Here is an 18,809-nt window from a genome sequence, read left to right on the forward strand (position 1 = left end):
TTAATCCCACTTTCCAGCTCCTGGTCTGTAGCCCTGTAGGTTACGGCACTTTAATTGCACATCCAAGTATCTTTTAAATGTGGTGAGATTTCCTGTCTCTACCATCCTTTCAGACAATGAGTTCCTCTGGGTGAAGATATTTCCCCTCATATCTCCTCTAAACCACTCCCCAATTAATTTAAATTGATGCCCTCTGGTTGTTGACCCCTCTGCCAAGGGAAATAGGTCCTTCCTATCCACTCTATCCAGACCCCTCATAATTTTATACACCTCAATCAGGTCTCCTCTGTCCCAAAGAAAACAGACCCAGCATCTCCAATCTTTCCTCATAACCAAAATTCTCCAGTCCAGGCAACATTCTTGTAAATCTCCTCTGCACCCTTTCCAGTGCAATCACATCTTTCCTGTAATGCTGTGACCACAGCAGTTTGGAAGGAGCGAGCATCGCGAGACCTGAACAGACGCAGGACTACAAAGGGCGGCGGCAGTCGGAGGAGCTATCTACAGCAGCGACAACAGTAAGGGACAAAAAGTAAAAAGAATCAAAATCGAAATGTGATGTCACAGCCAAGCAGGTAAGTTTTTTTTACCCTTTTTTCCTGCTTGTTGCTGGTGGATTGATGAGTATTTTTCTTTTCTTTAAAAAACCTTGGGAATTAGTGTAAGTTAGGAACTGCAATTAAATAGATAAGTGATCTTTATTATCTAAGGAGAACTAATGAATTAAATCAGCAATTTACTGAGTAGCGGCTGGGTGTGTTTTGCTAAGGTTTAGCGTTTAGTTCGACTTGATAGTTCCGAGTGTAACTAGAGGGATGGCAGGGCAGCTCAGTTCCGCGGATACTTCGCGCAGCCGGGACGACGTGTGCAGGAGGTGTCTCCTGCTGCACTAACTCGAGCTCCGTGTTTTGGAGCTTGAGCGGCGGCTGGAGTCACTGCGGTGTATCTGTGAGACTGAGAGCTATGTGGATAGCACATTTCTAGAGGTGGTCACCCCGCAGCTTAAGAATGTGCAGGCAGATAGGGATTGGGTGACCTCCGGACAGAAGAGGAGAACTAGGCAGGTAGTGCAGGAGTCCCGAGTCCATCTCGCTCTATAGCTTGTATTCTGTTGAGTACCGGTGAGGGCGATGGTGGCTCTGGGGAGTGCAGCCAGAGCCAAATCCACGGAACCACAGGTGGCTCAGCTGCACGGGGGGTGGGGGAAGAAGAATGGAAAAGCTATACTGGTAGGGGATTCAATAGTCAGGGGAGCAGATAGGCGTTTCTGCGGCCGCAGAAGTGACTCCAGGATGGTACGTCGCCTCCCTGGTGCCAGGGTGAAGGATGTCACTGAGCAGCTGCAGGGCATTCTGCGGGGAGAGGGTGAATAGCCTACGGTTGTGGTGCATATCAGGACCAATGACATAGGTAGAAAGAGGGATGAGGTCCTGCAGGCAGAGTTTAGGGAGCTAGGAGATTAAAAAGCAGGACCTCAAAGGTAGTAATCTCCGGATTACTCCCGGTACCAGAGCGAGTGAGTATAGAAATAGGAGGATAGAGCAGATTAATACGTGGCTGGAGAGATGGTGTAGGCGGGAGGGCTTTAGTTTCCGAAGGCATTGGGACCGTTTCTGGGGGAGGTGGGACCTGTACAAGCCAGATGGGTGGCACCTCAACAGAGCCGGGACCAATATCCTCGTTAGTGCTAGTGCTGTTGGAGAGGGTTTAAACTAGCATGGCAGGGGAATGGGAACCTGAAAATAGATTCAGTATGGAGAGGAGTAAAGCTGGAATTAAAAAGCAAAAAGAAAGAAAGTGAATTTGAAGGAGAGAGGAAACAAGCAGGAAAAAAAGAGTAAAAAAACAAATTTAAAAGCATTTTGTCTAAATGCATGTAGCATGCGTAACAAAATAGATGAGTTGACGGCACAAATAAATACAAATGGATAGCCATTACAAAGACGAGGTTGCAAGGTGACCATGACTGGGAATTAAATATTCAGGGGTATTTGACAATCCGGAAGGACAGACAGAAAGGAAAAGGAGGTGGGGAAGCTCTATTGATAAAGGATGGAATCACTGCAATAGTGAGAAACGATATTGGCTCAAATGATCAGGATGTTGAAACAGTTTGGGTGGAGATAAGGAATAATAAGGGGAAAACATCACTGGTGGGCATAGTCTATAGGGCCTCCTAACAGTAACAACTCTGTTGGTCGGAGCATAAACCAGGAAATAGTGGGGGCTTGTAAAAAGGGAACAGCAATAATCATGGGTAATTTTAACCTCCATATTGATTGGACAAATCAAATTGGTCAGGGTAGCCTTGAGGAGGAGTTCATACAGTGCATAAGGGACGGGTTCCTTGAGCAGTATGTAACGGAACCAACCAGGGGGCAGGCTACCTTGGATCTGATCCTGTGTAATGAGACAGGATTAATAAACAATCTCCTCGTAAAGGACCCCCTTGGAATGAGTGATCATAGCATGGTTGAATTTCAAATTCAGATGGAGGGTGAGAAAGTTGGATCTCAAACTAGCATACTAAGCTTAAATAAAGGAGACTACGAAGGTATGAGTTGGCTAAAGTGGACTGGGAAAATAGATTAAAGTGTAGGACAGTTGATGAACTGTGGCGTACATTTAAGGATATATTTCACAACTCTCAAGAAAAATATATTCCAGTGAGGAAGAAAGGGTGTAAAAGAAAAGATGGCCATCTGTGGCTAACTAAAGAAATAAAGGACAGTATCCAATTTAAAAACAAGGGCATACAAAGTGGCCAAAACAAGTGAGAGGACAGAAGATTGGGAAGCTTTTAAAAGCCAGCAAAGAATGACTAAAAAAAAAAATTAAGAAAGGGAAAATAGACTATGAAAGTAAACTAACATGAAATATAAAAACAGATAGCAAGAGTTTCTATAGGTATATAAAAAGGTAAAGAATGGCTAGAGTAAATGTTGGTCCCTTAGAGGACGAGATGGGGGAATTAGTAATGGGGAACATGGAGATGGCAGAAACTCTGAACAAATATTTTGTATTAATCTTTACGGTAGAGGACATAAACAATATCCCAACAGTGGATAGTCAAGGGGCTATAGGAGGGGAGGAACTTAACACAATCACAATCACGAAGGAGGTGGTACTCAGTAAGATAATGGGACTAAAGGCGGATAAATCCCCTGGACCTGATGGCTTGCATCCTAGGGTCTTGAGAAGTAGCAGCAGGGATAGTGGATGCATTGGTTGTAATTTACCAAAATTCTCAAGATTCTGGGGAGGTCCCAGCAGATTGGAAAATTGCAAATGTAACGTTCCTATTTTAAAAAGGAGGCAGACAAAAAGCAGGAAACTATAACATCTGTGGTTGGGAAAATGTTGGGAGTCCATTATTAAAGAAGCAGTAGCTGGACATTTGGAAAAGCATAATTCAGTCAGGCAGAGTCAGCATGGATTTATGAAGGGGAAGTCATGTTTGACAAATTTTCTGGAATTCTTTGAAGATGTAACGAACAGGGTGGATAAAGGGGAACCAGTGGATGTAGTGTATTTGGACTTCCAGAAGGCATTTGACAAGGTGCCATACAAAAGCACAAGATAAAAGTTCACGGGGTTGGGGGTAATACATTAGCATGGAGAGAGGATTGGCTAACTAACAGAAAACAGAGAGTCGGGATAAATGGTTCATTCTCGGGTTGACAATCAGTAACTAGTGGGGTGCCGCAGGGATCAGTGCTGGGACCCCAACTATTTACAATCTATATTAATGACTTGGAAGAAGGGGCTGAGTGTAACGTAGCCAAGTTTGCTGATGATACAAATATGGGAGGAAAAGCAATGTGTGAAGAGGACACAAAAAATCTGCAAAAGGACATCGACAGGTTAAGTGAGTGGACTAAAATTTGGCAGATGGAGTATAATGTTGGAAAGTGTGTACTTTGGCAGAAAGAAAGCAAAGAGCAAGTTATTATGTAAATGAAGAAAATTGCAAAGTGCTGCAGTACAGCAAGACTTGGGGGTTACTTGTGCATGAAACACAAAAGGTTAGTATGCAGGTACAGCAAGTGATCAGGAAGGCCAATGGAATCTTGGCCTTTATTGCAAAAGGGATGGAGTATAAAACAGGGAAGTCTTGCTACAGCTGTATAAGGTATTGGTGAGGCCACACATGGAATACTGCATACAGTTTTGGTTTCTATATTTACGAAAGTATATACTTGCTTTGGAGGCAGTTTAGAGAGGGTTCACTAGGTTGATTCCGGAGAAGAGGGGGTTGACTTATGAGGAAAGGTTGAGGAGGTTAGGCCTCTATTCATTGGAATTCAGAAGAATGAGAGGTGATCTGATCAAAAATTGTAAGATTATGAAGGGGCTTGCTAAGGTGGATGCAGAGAGGATGTTTCCACTGATAGGAGAGACTAGAACTAGGGGGCATAATCTTAGAATAAGGGACCACCTATTTAAAACTGAGATGAGGAGAAATTTCTTCTCTGAGGGTTGTAAATCTGTGGAATTCGCTGCCTCAGAGAGCTGTGGAAGCTGGGACATTGAATAAATTTAAGACAGAGATAGACAGTTTCTTAACCGACAAGGGATTAAGGCGTTATGGGGAGCGGGCACGGAAGTGGACCCGAGTCAATGATCAGATCAGCCATGATCGTATTAAATGGCGGAGCAGGCTCAAGGGCCTACTCCTGCTCCTATTTCTTATGTTCTTATGTAACTGCACACAGTACTCCAGCTGAGGCCTAACCAATGTTTTATACATTTCAAGCATAACGTCCTTGCTCTTGTATTCCATGACTCGACTAATAAAGGTAAGTATTCCATATGCCTTCTTGACCACCTTATCTACCTGGCCTGCTACCTTCAGGGATCTGTGGACCTGCACTCCAAGGTCACTTTGTTCATCTACACTTTTCAGTGTCGTACCATTTAATGTGTATTCCCTTGCTTTGTTAGACCTCACCAAATGCATTACCTCACACTTATCTGGATTGAATTCCATTTCCCACTGTTCTGCCCACCTGACCAGTACATTGATATCTTCCTGCAGTCCGCAGCTTTCTTCTTCATTATCAACCACACAGCCTATTTCAGTGTCATCTGCAAACTTCTTAATCATAGCCCCAACATTCAAGTCCAAGTCATTGATATATACCACAAAAAGCAAGGGATCCAGTACTGAGCCCTGCAGAACCCCACTGGAAACAGCCTTCCAGTCACAAAAACACCCATCAACCATTACCCTTTGCTTCCTGCCTCCGAGCCAATTTTGGATCCAACTTGCCACTCTGTCCTGGATCCCATGAGCTATTACTTCCGTGACCAATCTGCCATGTGGGATCTTATCAAAAGCTTTGCTAAAATCCATATACACTGCATCATATGCACTTCCCTTATCGACCCTCTGATTACCTCCTCGAAAAATTCAATCAAGTTAATCAGACACAACCTTCCCTTGACAAATCCATGCTGACTGTCCTTCATTTGGAAAGACATGGATTAATCATGATTTATCCTGTCCCTCAGGAATTTTTCCAATAATTTTCTCACCACCAAAGTTAGGCTGACTGGCCTAAAATTACTCAGTCTATGCCTTTCTCCAGTTTGATGTGCAAACTGTGTGTTCTGTATCAGGTGGACTAAAGGTGAGTTAGAGGGTTGGAGAAAGAATCTTCCCAAGAAGCTGCAACATCCAACAACAACGACTTGCATTTATATAGCATCTTTAACAAAGTAAAACAGCCCAATGCACTTCAAAGGAGCATAATCAGACAAAGATTTACACTGAGCCAAAGTAAGTATTAGGACAGGTGACCAAAAGCTTAGTCAAATAAATAGGTTTTAAGCAGCATCTTACAGGAGAGAGAGATGGAAATGCAAACTGTTTGCAGAGGGAATTCCACAGCTTAGGCCATAGACGGCTGAAGGAACGTCTGCCAATGGTGTGATTAAGGAAGTGGGGGATGTACAGGAAGCTTGAGTTGGAGGAGCGCAGAGTACTTAGAGGGTTGTAGGACTGGAGGAGGTCTTTGAAGATGAGAATTTTAAAATTGAGGCATTTTAAAATTGGTGGACCGGGAGCCAATGTAGGTCATTAAAAGACTTGCATTTATATAGCACCTTTCACGACCACCGGACGTCTCAAAGCGCTTTTACAGCCAATGGAGTGTAGTCACTGTTGTAACGTGGGAAATGCAGCAACCAAATTGCGCACAGCAAACTCCCACAAACAGCAATGTGATAATGACCAGATAATCTGTTTATGTTAAGTTAATTGGCCAGGACACTGGGGATAACTCTTCTTCAAAATAGTGCCATGGGATCTTTTATGTCCACCTGAGAGCGCAGACGGGGCCTTGATTTAACGTCTCATCCGAAAGATGCCACCTGTGACAATGCACTGGAGTGTCAGCCTAGATCTATATGCTCAAGTTCCAGGAGTGGGACTTGAAACCACAATCTTCTGTCTCAGAGGTGAGTGTGCTACCCACTGAGCCACAGCTGACACTGCACAGGGTTGATGATATATGAATGGAACTTGGTGCGAGATAGGACAGGGGTAGAATAGTTTTTGATGAGGACAAGTTTCTGGAGGGTGGAAGATGGGAGGCCAGCCAGGAGAGCATTGGAATAGTGGAGTCTGGAGGTAACAAAAGCACAGATGAGAGTTTCAGCAGCCAATGGGCTGAGACAGAGGTGGAGATGGGGCAATATTGAAGAGGTTGAAGTAGCTGGTTTTGGTGATAGAGAGGATTATGGGATTGGAAGCTCAGCTCCGTTGAAATATAATGTTGAGGTTGCAAAGTCTGGTTCAGCCTGAGCCAGTGGCCAAGGAGAGGCATGGAAACAGTGGCTAGGGAATGGAGTTTGTGGGAAGAACCAAAGACAATGGCTTCAGTCTTCCTAATGTTTCATTGAAGGAAATCTACCCCGAACACTCCTACTAAAGCAGATCAAAACAGGGTCACAGTCATGCACATGGGATCAGACCTCCAACCTGAGCATGTGTTCGTTGTTATTATCCCTTTGAAACTGACCGCAACTCCAGGATCTAACGCAGAAAGTTGCAGTCAGTCTTTCACTGGTCTGACACTGGCTGCGCTGTTCCCCCCGTATCCTGGAATCAGTGTAATCAGGGAAACTGACGAAAACTGACTGTTCCGCGGTAATCTCACTGTTAAATACCGCATTAAAAGTTAGACCCTTTTTTGGATTAGGTATAACTGGGATTTTAACAGCGTATTGACAGCTAAACAAACGTTACAGCCCTGAAAAACTAATTTTAATTTTGTGGAGTGTCAAATTTATCTATTTTAATAAAAATTACAATTTATAAGAAACTTTAAATATTTTTTTACGGTTTGTTCATTTTTATTTCAGGTTTACCTTTTCCGCATTTAAAAAAAAAAGTCTGTTCATCTTTATTTCAGGTTTAACTTTTCCCCATGTGAGAGCCCCAATCTTTGTTTTGCTCTTTATAACATTTTTAAAAAGTGAGAACGTAAGCTTATTAACTTACTGGATCTCGGTCTGTGAGAATTCTAGATTGTGATTGGCTGCTGAGACAGCTTGTTGACGTCACAGTAGCTCGCTTTAGGGACTCGTCATTAACTTACACTGATCTCAACTGAAAGTCGGAAAAGCTGAACTTCTTTTTGTGGGAAGTTTACTTCGGGGCCAGTGGCATACATCAAATTACGGGCCATTATATTTAGTTTGAAAGCAAAATGAATTAGAAGCACTGCACCCCAAATTATTCTGTTCAGGTTGAGGTGAAGGAAAGAGGAGAGGAAGGAGAGAAGGACTGTACACTTGGATGAGTTATTGGCAGATCATCTGAATTGGGTTTTCTATATAGTTCAGCAGAAATTTAGGAATGTTTATAAAACAAAATAATTCCATGGGTCGTTCCAGATCTATAAATGAAAAGAATAAACCACCAAATCAGTTAAATTAAAAAGAAAGCATGAAACAATAAATGGATGGGTATAACAGTGAAACCCATGCCAAGCAGGTTCAGCATTTCACTTCAGCATCACAAAGCCAGGCTGATTTTTGCACATTACCTGCAGCAGTTCTGTGATCTCTTTGGATCTCTCAGTGTCAATACCTCTGCATTCCATAGAATCTTTATCAGGGATGCTAGGCATTTCATTGGTTGAATTCCTGTTGCTGTAACCTGACAAAGATTTTTAAAAAAGTAAATTGTAAATATTGGAAATCTGAAATAAAAACACACAAAAAAAAAGAGAGTCTGAATGAGAAAGGTCAAAGATCCCGACAAAAGCATTAATTGGTCTTTCTCTTTCAGATGCAGACCTGCTGTGTATTACCAGCATCTTTTGCAGAAATAACGGAGTGATTATTTGCAACAACTTTTTTCTGTCCTGCTGCGCATGCACGCCTTGGACTCAACCCACTTTTTGCGCATGCACGCTTGAACCGGTCGCGCACGTGCAGTGTCAACATAACAGGAAGCCGGAAGTGAGGCCGAACCACAATCCGCGTGGAGCTCATGCTCACTGGAGCTGCTTCTAGGGCTTTTGGATTATCTCCAGGACTTTTGCCTAAAATATCGGTGTGATTATCTACACAAACATTTTCGCAGCCGTCTGTGGGCGAGAGAAAGAGAGAGAGTGGGCGAGAGAGAAAGAGAGAGAGAGTGGGCGAGAGAGAAAGAGAGAGAGAGTGGGCGAGAGAGAAAGAGAGAGAGAGTGGGCGAGAGAGAAAGAGAGAGAGAGTGGGCGAGAGAGAAAGAGAGAGAGAGTGGGCGAGAGAGAAAGAGAGAGAGAGTGGGCGAGAGAGAAAGAGAGAGAGAGTGGGCGAGAGAGAAAGAGAGAGAGAGTGGGCGAGAGAGAAAGAGAGAGAGAGTGGGCGAGAGAGAAAGAGAGAGAGAGTGGGCGAGAGAGAAAGAGAGAGAGAGTGGGCGAGAGAGAAAGAGAGAGAGAGTGGGCGAGAGAGAAAGAGAGAGAGAGTGGGCGAGAGAGAAAGAGAGAGAGAGTGGGCGAGAGAGAAAGAGAGAGAGAGTGGGCGAGAGAGAAAGAGAGAGAGAGTGGGCGAGAGAGAAAGAGAGAGAGAGTGGGCGAGAGAGAAAGAGAGAGAGAGTGGGCGAGAGAGAAAGAGAGAGAGAGTGGGCGAGAGAGAAAGAGAGAGAGAGTGGGCGAGAGAGAAAGAGAGAGAGAGTGGGCGAGAGAGAAAGAGAGAGAGAGTGGGCGAGAGAGAAAGAGAGAGAGAGTGGGCGAGAGAGAAAGAGAGAGAGAGTGGGCGAGAGAGAAAGAGAGAGTGGGCGAGAGAGAAAGAGAGAGTGGGCGAGAGAGAAAGAGAGAGTGGGCGAGAGAGAAAGAGAGAGTGGGCGAGAGAGAAAGAGAGAGTGGGCGAGAGAGAAAGAGAGAGTGGGCGAGAGAGAAAGAGAGAGTGGGCGAGAGAAAGAGAGAGTGGGCGAGAGAAAGAGAGAGTGGGCGAGAGAAAGAGAGAGTGGGCGAGAGAAAGAGAGAGTGGGCGAGAGAAAGAGAGAGTGGGCGAGAGAAAGAGAGAGTGGGCGAGAGAAAGAGAGAGTGGGCGAGAGAAAGAGAGAGTGGGCGAGAGAAAGAGAGAGTGGGCGAGAGAAAGAGAGAGTGGGCGAGAGAAAGAGAGAGTGGGCGAGAGAAAGAGAGAGTGGGCGAGAGAAAGAGAGAGTGGGCGAGAGAGAGAGAGAGTGGGCGAGAGAGAGAGAGAGTGGGCGAGAGAGAGAGAGAGTGGGCGAGAGAGAGAGAGAGTGGGCGAGAGAGAGAGAGAGAGTGGGCGAGAGAGAGAGAGAGTGGGCGAGAGAGAGAGAGAGTGGGCGAGAGAGAGAGAGAGTGGGCGAGAGAGAGAGAGAGTGGGCGAGAGAGAGAGAGAGTGGGCGAGAGAGAGAGAGAGAGAGAGTGGGCGAGAGAGAGAGAGAGTGGGCGAGAGAGAGAGAGAGTGGGCGAGAGAGAGAGAGAGTGGGCGAGAGAGAGAGAGAGTGGGCGAGAGAGAGAGAGAGTGGGCGAGAGAGAGAGAGAGTGGGCGAGAGAGAGAGAGAGTGGGCGAGAGAAAGAGAGAGTGGGCGAGAGAAAGAGAGAGTGGGCGAGAGAAAGAGAGAGTGGGCGAGAGAAAGAGAGAGTGGGCGAGAGAAAGAGAGAGTGGGCGAGAGAAAGAGAGAGTGGGCGAGAGAAAGAGAGAGTGGGCGAGAGAAAGAGAGAGTGGGCGAGAGAAAGAGAGAGTGGGCGAGAGAAAGAGAGAGTGGGCGAGAGAAAGAGAGAGTGGGCGAGAGAAAGAGAGAGTGGGCGAGAGAAAGAGAGAGTGGGCGAGAGAAAGAGAGAGTGGGCGAGAGAAAGAGAGAGTGGGCGAGAGAAAGAGAGAGTGGGCGAGAGAAAGAGAGAGTGGGCGAGAGAAAGAGAGAGTGGGCGAGAGAAAGAGAGAGTGGGCGAGAGAAAGAGAGAGTGGGCGAGAGAAAGAGAGAGTGGGCGAGAGAAAGAGAGAGTGGGCGAGAGAAAGAGAGAGAGAGAGTGGGCGAGAGAAAGAGAGAGAGAGAGAGAGTGGGCGAGAGAAAGAGAGAGAGAGAGAGAGTGGGCGAGAGAAAGAGAGAGAGAGAGAGTGGGCGAGAGAAAGAGAGAGAGAGAGTGGGCGAGAGAAAGAGAGAGAGAGAGTGGGCGAGAGAAAGAGAGAGAGAGAGTGGGCGAGAGAAAGAGAGAGAGAGAGAGTGGGCGAGAGAAAGAGAGAGAGAGAGTGGGCGAGAGAAAGAGAGAGAGAGAGTGGGCGAGAGAGAGAGAGAGAGAGAGAGAGAGAGAGAGAGTGGGCGAGAGAGAGAGAGAGAGAGAGAGTGGGCGAGAGAAAGAGAGAGAGAGAGTGGGCGAGAGAAAGGAGAGAGAGAGAGTGGGCGAGAGAAAGAGAGAGAGAGTGGGCGAGAGAAAGAGAGAGAGACTGGGCGAGAGAAAGAGAGAGAGAGACTGGGCGAGAGAAAGAGAGAGAGAGACTGGGCGAGAGAAAGAGAGAGAGAGACTGGGCGAGAGAAAGAGAGAGAGAGACTGGGCGAGAGAAAGAGAGAGAGAGACTGGGCGAGAGAAAGAGAGAGAGAGAGACTGGGCGAGAGAAAGAGAGAGAGAGACTGGGCGAGAGAAAGAGAGAGAGAGACTGGGCGAGAGAAAGAGAGAGAGAGACTGGGCGAGAGAAAGAGAGAGAGAGACTGGGCGAGAGAAAGAGAGAGAGAGACTGGGCGAGAGAAAGAGAGAGAGAGACTGGGCGAGAGAAAGAGAGAGAGAGACTGGGCGAGAGAAAGAGAGAGAGAGACTGGGCGAGAGAAAGAGAGAGAGAGACTGGGCGAGAGAAAGAGAGACAGACAGACTGGGCGAGAGAAAGAGAGACAGACAGACTGGGCGAGAGAAAGAGAGAGACAGACTGGGCGAGAGAAAGAGAGAGAGAGACTGGGAGAGAGAAAGAGAGAGAGACTGGGCGAGAGAAAGAGAGAGAGAGACTGGGAGAGAGAAAGAGAGAGAGACTGGGCGAGAGAAAGAGAGAGAGATTGGGCGAGAGAAAGACTGGGCGAGAGAAAGAGAGAGAGACTGGGCGAGAGAAAGAAAGAGAGAGACTGGGCGAGAGAAAGAGAGAGAGAGAGACTGGGCGAGAGAAAGAAAGAGACTGGGCGAGAGAAAGAAAGAGAGAGAGAGAGAGAGAAAGACTGGGGGGTGGAAAGAGAGAGAGAGAGAGAGAGAGGAAGAAAGAGACTGGGGAAGAGCGGATTGGAAGGGAGAGAGAGAGAGAGAGAGAGAGAGAGAGGTGGAGAACTCAGGAAAGACAGAGCACGTTCTTCCAATCCCATCCCATTTACTCCACCTATACATCTGGTTGATTTCTCAGAAAGCTAAGTGTGTGTGTGACAAGTGACATCATTGGAGTTGATGAAATCCAGAAGTCACGACACTCATGCCAGGACAGGCATTTGGGTGGGGAAGGGGGAGGGGGAAGGGGAGGGGGCAAGGAACGTAGGCTCGGGGGGGGGGCACAAGGTATTTAGGTTTTGGGGGGGGGGGGGGGTTGGGGAAGCAAGTCACTTCAGTTGGGGGAGGGGGCAAGGAACTGGGGCTGGGGGATGGAGCTGGGATGCAGGGTCTTAACCTGTGAGAGTGAGCTATCTCCTGTTTGGAGTCATCAGTAAGAAAGGCTCAAATGACCCTTTGCAAAGTCACTAATGATGTAGGCAAGGCGATTCTCATTACACATTCCAGAGAAACTGCTGGGTGTCTTAACCTCCAAGGAGACCAATCAGCAATCAGGTCATGTGATCAAGGGGACCCAATCACAGCATTTTGAAAATAAGATTGCCCTATATTTTTTTTAAGTATTTTCCCTCAACTCTTAAGGAACCATCTGCCTTTTTGGTGAAAAATGCCTGCCGTATGAAGTCAAACCACCTGTAGAAGATTGTATTTTGGTGAGAATGAGAATTAAAATGTTTTGATTTCATTCTTCACATAGTATTCAAAGCATCATATTCTCATACAAAGTTAAAATATGTAGGCTGCAATAGCAAGCACAGTGTTTCAAACAGCCACCCATTACTTTAAAAAGCTCCTTGCACCCGGTTAATGAATGAAAGCCAAACAGCACTCTTCACTCCAAAGGAAAATGTTCCATTCTCATTGCATTGCCTCCCCAGGATTTTGGTGGGCTTGTTTAAAATAGTTTTGAAAACACAAACTCTGTCATCAATAACCACCTTTTGGACAGACTAGAGAACCCAATCTGCTGAGGGAGTTGAAGAACTGAGGTCTAAATTAATAAGCATAACCTCAAGGGTAATAATCTTTGGATCGCTACCTGAGCCACGTGCAAAATGGCATAGGGTCAAATAGATCAGAGTTAAATGCGGGGCTCAAAGAGTGATGAGGGAGGCAGGGGTTTCGATTCATGGGGCACTGGCACTAGTACTGAGCAAAGAGGGAGCTGTTCCACTGGAACAGACTCCACTTAAATTGAGCTGGGACCGGCATCCTGATAAATCAAATAACTAGGGCTGTAGGTGGGCTTTAAACAAAAAAAAAAATGAGCTGGTGGGGGGGGGGCAGTCTGATGAGAGGAAATGTAGAACTCTAAAGAGAAAAGTCAAGGCAACAGAGCAGTGTCGGGATTTGGGTAAAGATAACAGAGTGTAACAGGGAAGGGACAGAGAGTTTAACGATAATAGTGGATCCGCAAATAAGATCAAAGCAGGGAATAACGGTAAAAAAATTAAAATTAAAGATTCTTTATCTGAATGCATGACATATTCCTAACAAGATAGACAAACTAATGGTCCAAATAGAGATAAATGAGTTTGCTCTAATAGCCATTACAGAGCTGTGGTTGCAAGGTGACCAAGATTGGGAACTAAGTATTCTAGAGTACTTGCCGTTTCGAAAAGACAGGCAGAATGGAAAAGGGGGTGGGTAGCTCTTATAATAAAGGATGACAAGGATAGTAGTGATAAAGGATCTTGGCTTGGAAGATCAGGAAATAGTAGTATAGGTGGAGGTAAGAAATAACAAGGGGACAGAAAACACTGGTGAGAGTAGCTTATCGGCCATCGAACAGTAGCTATACCACTGGAGAGAGTATAAACCAAGAAATAATAGGACCTTGTAACAAAGGTAATGTAATAATCATGGGGTACTTTAATCTTCATATAGACTAGATAAATCAAATTGCAACAGTAGGCTGGAAGACGAGTTCATGGAATGCATTCGCGACAGTTTCTTAGAACACTATATCATGGAATCAACCAGGGAACAGGCTATTTTAAATCTTGTATTGATGAGACAGGGTTAATTAGTAATCTGATAACAAATGATCCCTTGAGGCAAAGTGATCATAATATGATAAACTTAATGTGAAATTCTGAGAGTGACATACTTAAGTCCAAAACTAAAGTCGTAAGCCTAGAAATTGGCCTCCTTAGTGCCTCCCGTTATCACCTCCGTGGGGCGATAACGGGACACTAAGCACTTACCAACTGGGCACGGCGAGATCAGCTCAGCTCAGGGGGAGGTTTGTGGCAGCGGTAGGACATTGTGCTCCCATCTCTTTTGCCCGGAGATCGTGACGTTATGCGCATCACTCTGGACCTGAACTTTGGTTCTGCCCCCTGCAGCATCGCCAGGCGAAAACACCGGCAGTTTCAGGAGCCATTCATCGGGAGGCCGGATGCTTCGGGGGTGATACGTAAAGGCAAGGTGGCCGAGGTAAGTAAAAAAAAATTGTGCAATGTTGTAATTCCATTTTTTTCATGTATTTTCTGATCGATCAGCCCAGTACTCTGCTGTAGTGCATCGGGTTGATCGGGACGGATCACAGCTGCTGTTGGGGACCAGGTAAGTTTTTCCCTTGCAGAGCCTGTAGTGATGGCCCTTCCCTTTAAAGAAGGGAAGGAGCCTTCCAACATGGCAGCACTGCATGGCCCATTGTGCAGCGCTGCACATCAACTGCCCCACCTGCTGCACTCCAGGAAGGAACTGGAGTGCATGATTTGGCACTCCATTTCCTTCCTGCAGCACAAACCCCGAATTTTTTTAAAAGTTGAAAAACATTAGCGCCCCACCCCCAGGCCTCCGATTCTCTCCACCACCACCACCACCCCACCCCCCCCCCCCCCCAAATCCCAACCAAGCCCTCCGATTCCTCCATCCACCTCCTCAGGCTTGCGATTTTCAACCTCGCCAGCCTGATTTCTCCTCCCCCCCCCACCCCCTCAGGATTCCCCAACCCCCAGACCACCAATCCCTCAATGAGCCTCCTGCCTCCGATCCCCTTAGGGCATGCAGAAAACCAGTCCTAGGTTTAGAAACATATAAAATAGGTGCAGGGGTAGGCCATTCGGCCCTTCGTGCCTGCACCGCCATTCAATGAGTTCATGGCTGAACATGCAACTTCAATACCCCCTTCCTGCTTTCTCACCATACCCTTGATCCCCCTAGTAGTAAGGACTTCATCTAACTCCTTTTTGAATATATTTAGTGAATTGGCCTCAACAACTTTCTGTGGTAGAGAATTCCACAGGTTCACCACTCTCTGGGTGAAGAAGTTTCTCCTCATCTCGGTCCTAAATGGCTTACCCCTTATCCTCAGACTGTGACCCCTGGTTCTGGACTTTCCCAACATTGGGAACATTCTACCTGCATCTAACCTGTCTAAACCCGTCAGAATTTTAAACGTTTCTATGAGATCCCCTCTCATTCTTCTGAACTCCAGTGAATACAAGCCCAGTTGATCCAGTCTTTCTTCATAGGTCAGTCCCACCATCCTGGGAATCAGTCTGGTGAACCTTCGCTGCACTCCCTCAATAGCAAGAATGTCCTTCTTCAAGTTAGGAGACCAAAACTGTACACAATACTCCAGGTGTGGCCTCACCAAGGCCCTGTGCAACTGTAGTAACACCTCCCTGCCCCTGTACTCAAATCCCCTCGCTATGAAGGCCAACATACCATTTGCTTTCTTAACCGCCTGCTGTACCTGCATGCCAACCTTCAATGACTGATGTACCATGACACCCAGGTCTCGTTGCACCTCCCCTTTTCCTAATCTGTCACCATTCAGATAATAGTCTGTCTCTCTGTTTTTACCACCAAAGTGGATAACCTCACATTTATCCACATTATACTTTATCTGCCATGCATTTGCCCACTCACCTAACCTATCCAAGTCACTCTGCAGCCTCATAGCATCCTCCTCGCAGCTCACACTGCCACCCAACTTAGTGTCATCCGCAAATTTGGAGATACTACATTTAATCCCTTCGTCTAAATCATTAATGTACAATGTAAACAGCTGGTACCCCAGCACAGAACCTTGCGGTACCCCACTAGTCACTGCCTGCCATTCTGAAAAGTACCCATTTACTCCTACTCTTTGCTTCCTGTCTGCCAACCAGTTCTCAATCCACGCCAGCACACTACCCCCAATCCCATGTGCTTTAACTTTGCACATTAATCTCTTGTGTGGGACCTTGTCGAAAGCCTTCTGAAAGTCCAAATACACCACATCAACTGGTTCTCCCTTGTCCACTCTACTGGAAACATCCTCAAAAAACTCCAGAAGATTTGTCAAGCATGATTTCCCTTTCACAAATCCATGCTGACTTGGACCCATCATGTCACCTCTTTCCAAATGCGCTGCTATGACATCCTTAATAATTGATTCCATCATTTTACCCACTACCGATGTCAGGCTGACCGGTCTATAATTCCCTGTTTTCTCTCTCCCTCCTTTTTTAAAAAGTGGGGTTACATTGGCTACCCTCCACTCGATAGGAACTGATCCAGAGTCAATGGAATGTTGCAAAATGACTGTCAATGCATCCGCTATTTCCAAGGCCACCTCCTTAAGTACTCTGGGATGTAGACCATCAGGCCCTGGAGATTTATCGGCCTTCAATCCCATCAATTTCCCGAATAATAAGGATTTCCCTCAGTTCCTCCTTCTTACTAGACCCTCTGACCCCTTTTATATCCGGAAGGTTGTTTGTGTCCTCCTTCGTGAATACCGAACCCAAGTACTTGTTCAATTGGTCTGCCATTTCTTTGTTCCCAGTTATGACTTCCCCCAATTCTGACTGCAGGGGACCTATGTTTGTCTTTACTAACCTTTTTCTCTTTACATATCTATAGAAACTTTTGCAATCCGTTTTAATGTTTCCTGCAAGCTTCTTCTCGTGCTCCATTTTCCCTGCCCTAATCAAACCCTTTGTCCTCCTCTGCTGAGTTCTAAATTTCTCCCAGTCCCTGGGTTTGCTGCTATTTCTGGCCAATTTGTATGCCACTTCCTTGTCTTTAATACTATCCCTGATTTCCCTTGATAGCCACAGTTGAGCCACCTTCCCTTTTTTATTTTTACGCCAGACAGGGATGTACAATTGTTGTAGTTCATCCATGCGGTCTCGAAATGTCTGCCATTGCCCATCCACTGTCAACCCCTTAAGTATCATTTGCCAATCTATCCTAGCCAATTCACACCTCATACCTTCAAAGTTAGCCTTCTTTAAGTTCTGGACCATGGTCTCTGAATTAACTGTTTCATTCTCCATGCTAATGTAGAATTCCACCATATTATGGTTACTCTTCCCCAAAGGGCCGTGCACAACGACATTGCTAATTAATCCTCTCTCATTACACAACACCCAGTCTAAGATGGCCTCCCCCAGAGTTGGTTCCTCGACATATTGGTCTAGAAAACCATCCCTTATGCACTCCAGGAAATCCTCCTCCACCGTATTGCTTCCAGTTTGGTTAGCCCAATCTATATGCATATTAAAGTCAACCATGATAACTGCTGCACCTTTATTGCATGCACCCCTAATTTCCTGTTTGATGCTCTCCCCAACATCACTACTACTGTTTGGAGGTCTGTACACAACTCCCACTAACGTTTTTTGCCCTTTGGTGTTCTGCAGCTCTACCCATATAGATTCCACATCATCCAAGCTAATGTCCTTCCTAACTATTGCATTAATCTCCTCTTTAACCAGCAATGCTACCCACCTCCTTTTCCTTTTATTCTATCCTTCCTGAATGTTGAATACCTTTGGATGTTGAGTTCCCAGCCCTGATCATCCTGGAGCCACATCTCTGTAATCCCAATCGCATCATATCTGTTAACATCTATTTGCACAGTTAATTCATCCACCTTATTACGGATACTCCTTGCATTAAGACACAAGGCCTTCAGGCTTGTTTTAACACCCTTTGTCCTTTTAGAATTATGATGTATTGTGGCCCTTTTTGTTTCTTGCCTTTGTTTACTCAGCCTTCCACTTTTTGCCTTTCTACCATCTGTTTCTGACTCCATAGTACTTCGCCCTGTCTCACTGCATAGGTTCCCACCCCCCTGCCATATTGGTTTAAATACTCCCGAACTGCATTAGCAAATGTTTCTCAACTGGCTCGAAGTCCCCTCCAACTCCTCCATTAAAATTCAGTCTGTTATACAAATATTTTATACCTGTCTTCACAATAGAAGACACAAAAAGCATACCAAAAATATTGGGGAACTAAGGGACTAATGAGAGTGAGGAACTTAAAAGTAATTAGTAACAGTGGAGAAAAGGTACTAGCAAAATTAACGGGACTAAAAGCCGACAAATCCCCTGAGCCTGATGGTCCGCATCCTTAGGTTCTAAAAGAGATGGCTGCAGAGAAAGTGAAGGCATTGGTTGTGATCTTCCAAAATTTCCTAGATTCTAGAACTGCCCCCAGCGGATTGGAAGGTAGCAAATGTAAACGTGCTATAAAGAAAGGAAGGAGAGAGAAAACAGAGAACGTCAGGCTAGTTAGCCTAACATCAGTTGTCAGGGAAAATGCTGGAAGTGGTAACAGGGCACTTAAAAAATCATAACATGATCAGGCAGAGTCAACATGGTGTTATGAAAGGGAAATCATGGTTGATAAAGTTATTAAAGTTTTTTGAGAATGTAACAAGCGGGGTATATAAAAAGGGGAACCAGTAGATGTAGTATATTTGGATTTCCAAAAGGCATTCGATAAGGTGCTACATCAAAGGTTGTTACGCAAGATCACGGGGTTGGAGGTCATATGGATAGTGGATTGGTTAACGGACAGGAAACAGAAAGTAGGGAGAAATAGGTAATTTTCAGGTCGTCAGGCTTAAACTAGTGGAGTGCCGCCAGGATCAGTGCTGGGGCCTCAACTATTTAAATCTATATTAATGACTTAGATGAAGGTACCGAATGTAGTGTAGTGTAAGTTTCCTCATAATACAAAGCTAAGTGGGAAAATAAGCTGTGAGAAGGATACAAAAGATTTTGCAAAGGGATATAGAGAAATTAAGTGAGTGGG

At 45.6% G+C, this 18,809-nt stretch overlaps 1 protein-coding gene across 1 annotated transcript in view; it reads right to left on the reverse strand.

The window, feature by feature from the left end:
* The window catches only part of LOC139275581 (uncharacterized), a 276,054-nt gene that overhangs the window by 207,476 nt on the left and 49,769 nt on the right, over nucleotides 1-18,809 (reverse strand). Inside the window, exon 11 of the mRNA XM_070892751.1 lies at nucleotides 8,055-8,167. Within this exon, the coding sequence (XP_070748852.1) occupies nucleotides 8,055-8,167 (113 nt within the window). The remainder of the gene's footprint in view (nucleotides 1-8,054; nucleotides 8,168-18,809) is intronic.

This window comes from Pristiophorus japonicus, chromosome 11 (genome assembly GCF_044704955.1).
Source record: "Pristiophorus japonicus isolate sPriJap1 chromosome 11, sPriJap1.hap1, whole genome shotgun sequence".
NCBI classification, from domain to species: Eukaryota; Metazoa; Chordata; class Chondrichthyes; family Pristiophoridae; genus Pristiophorus; species Pristiophorus japonicus.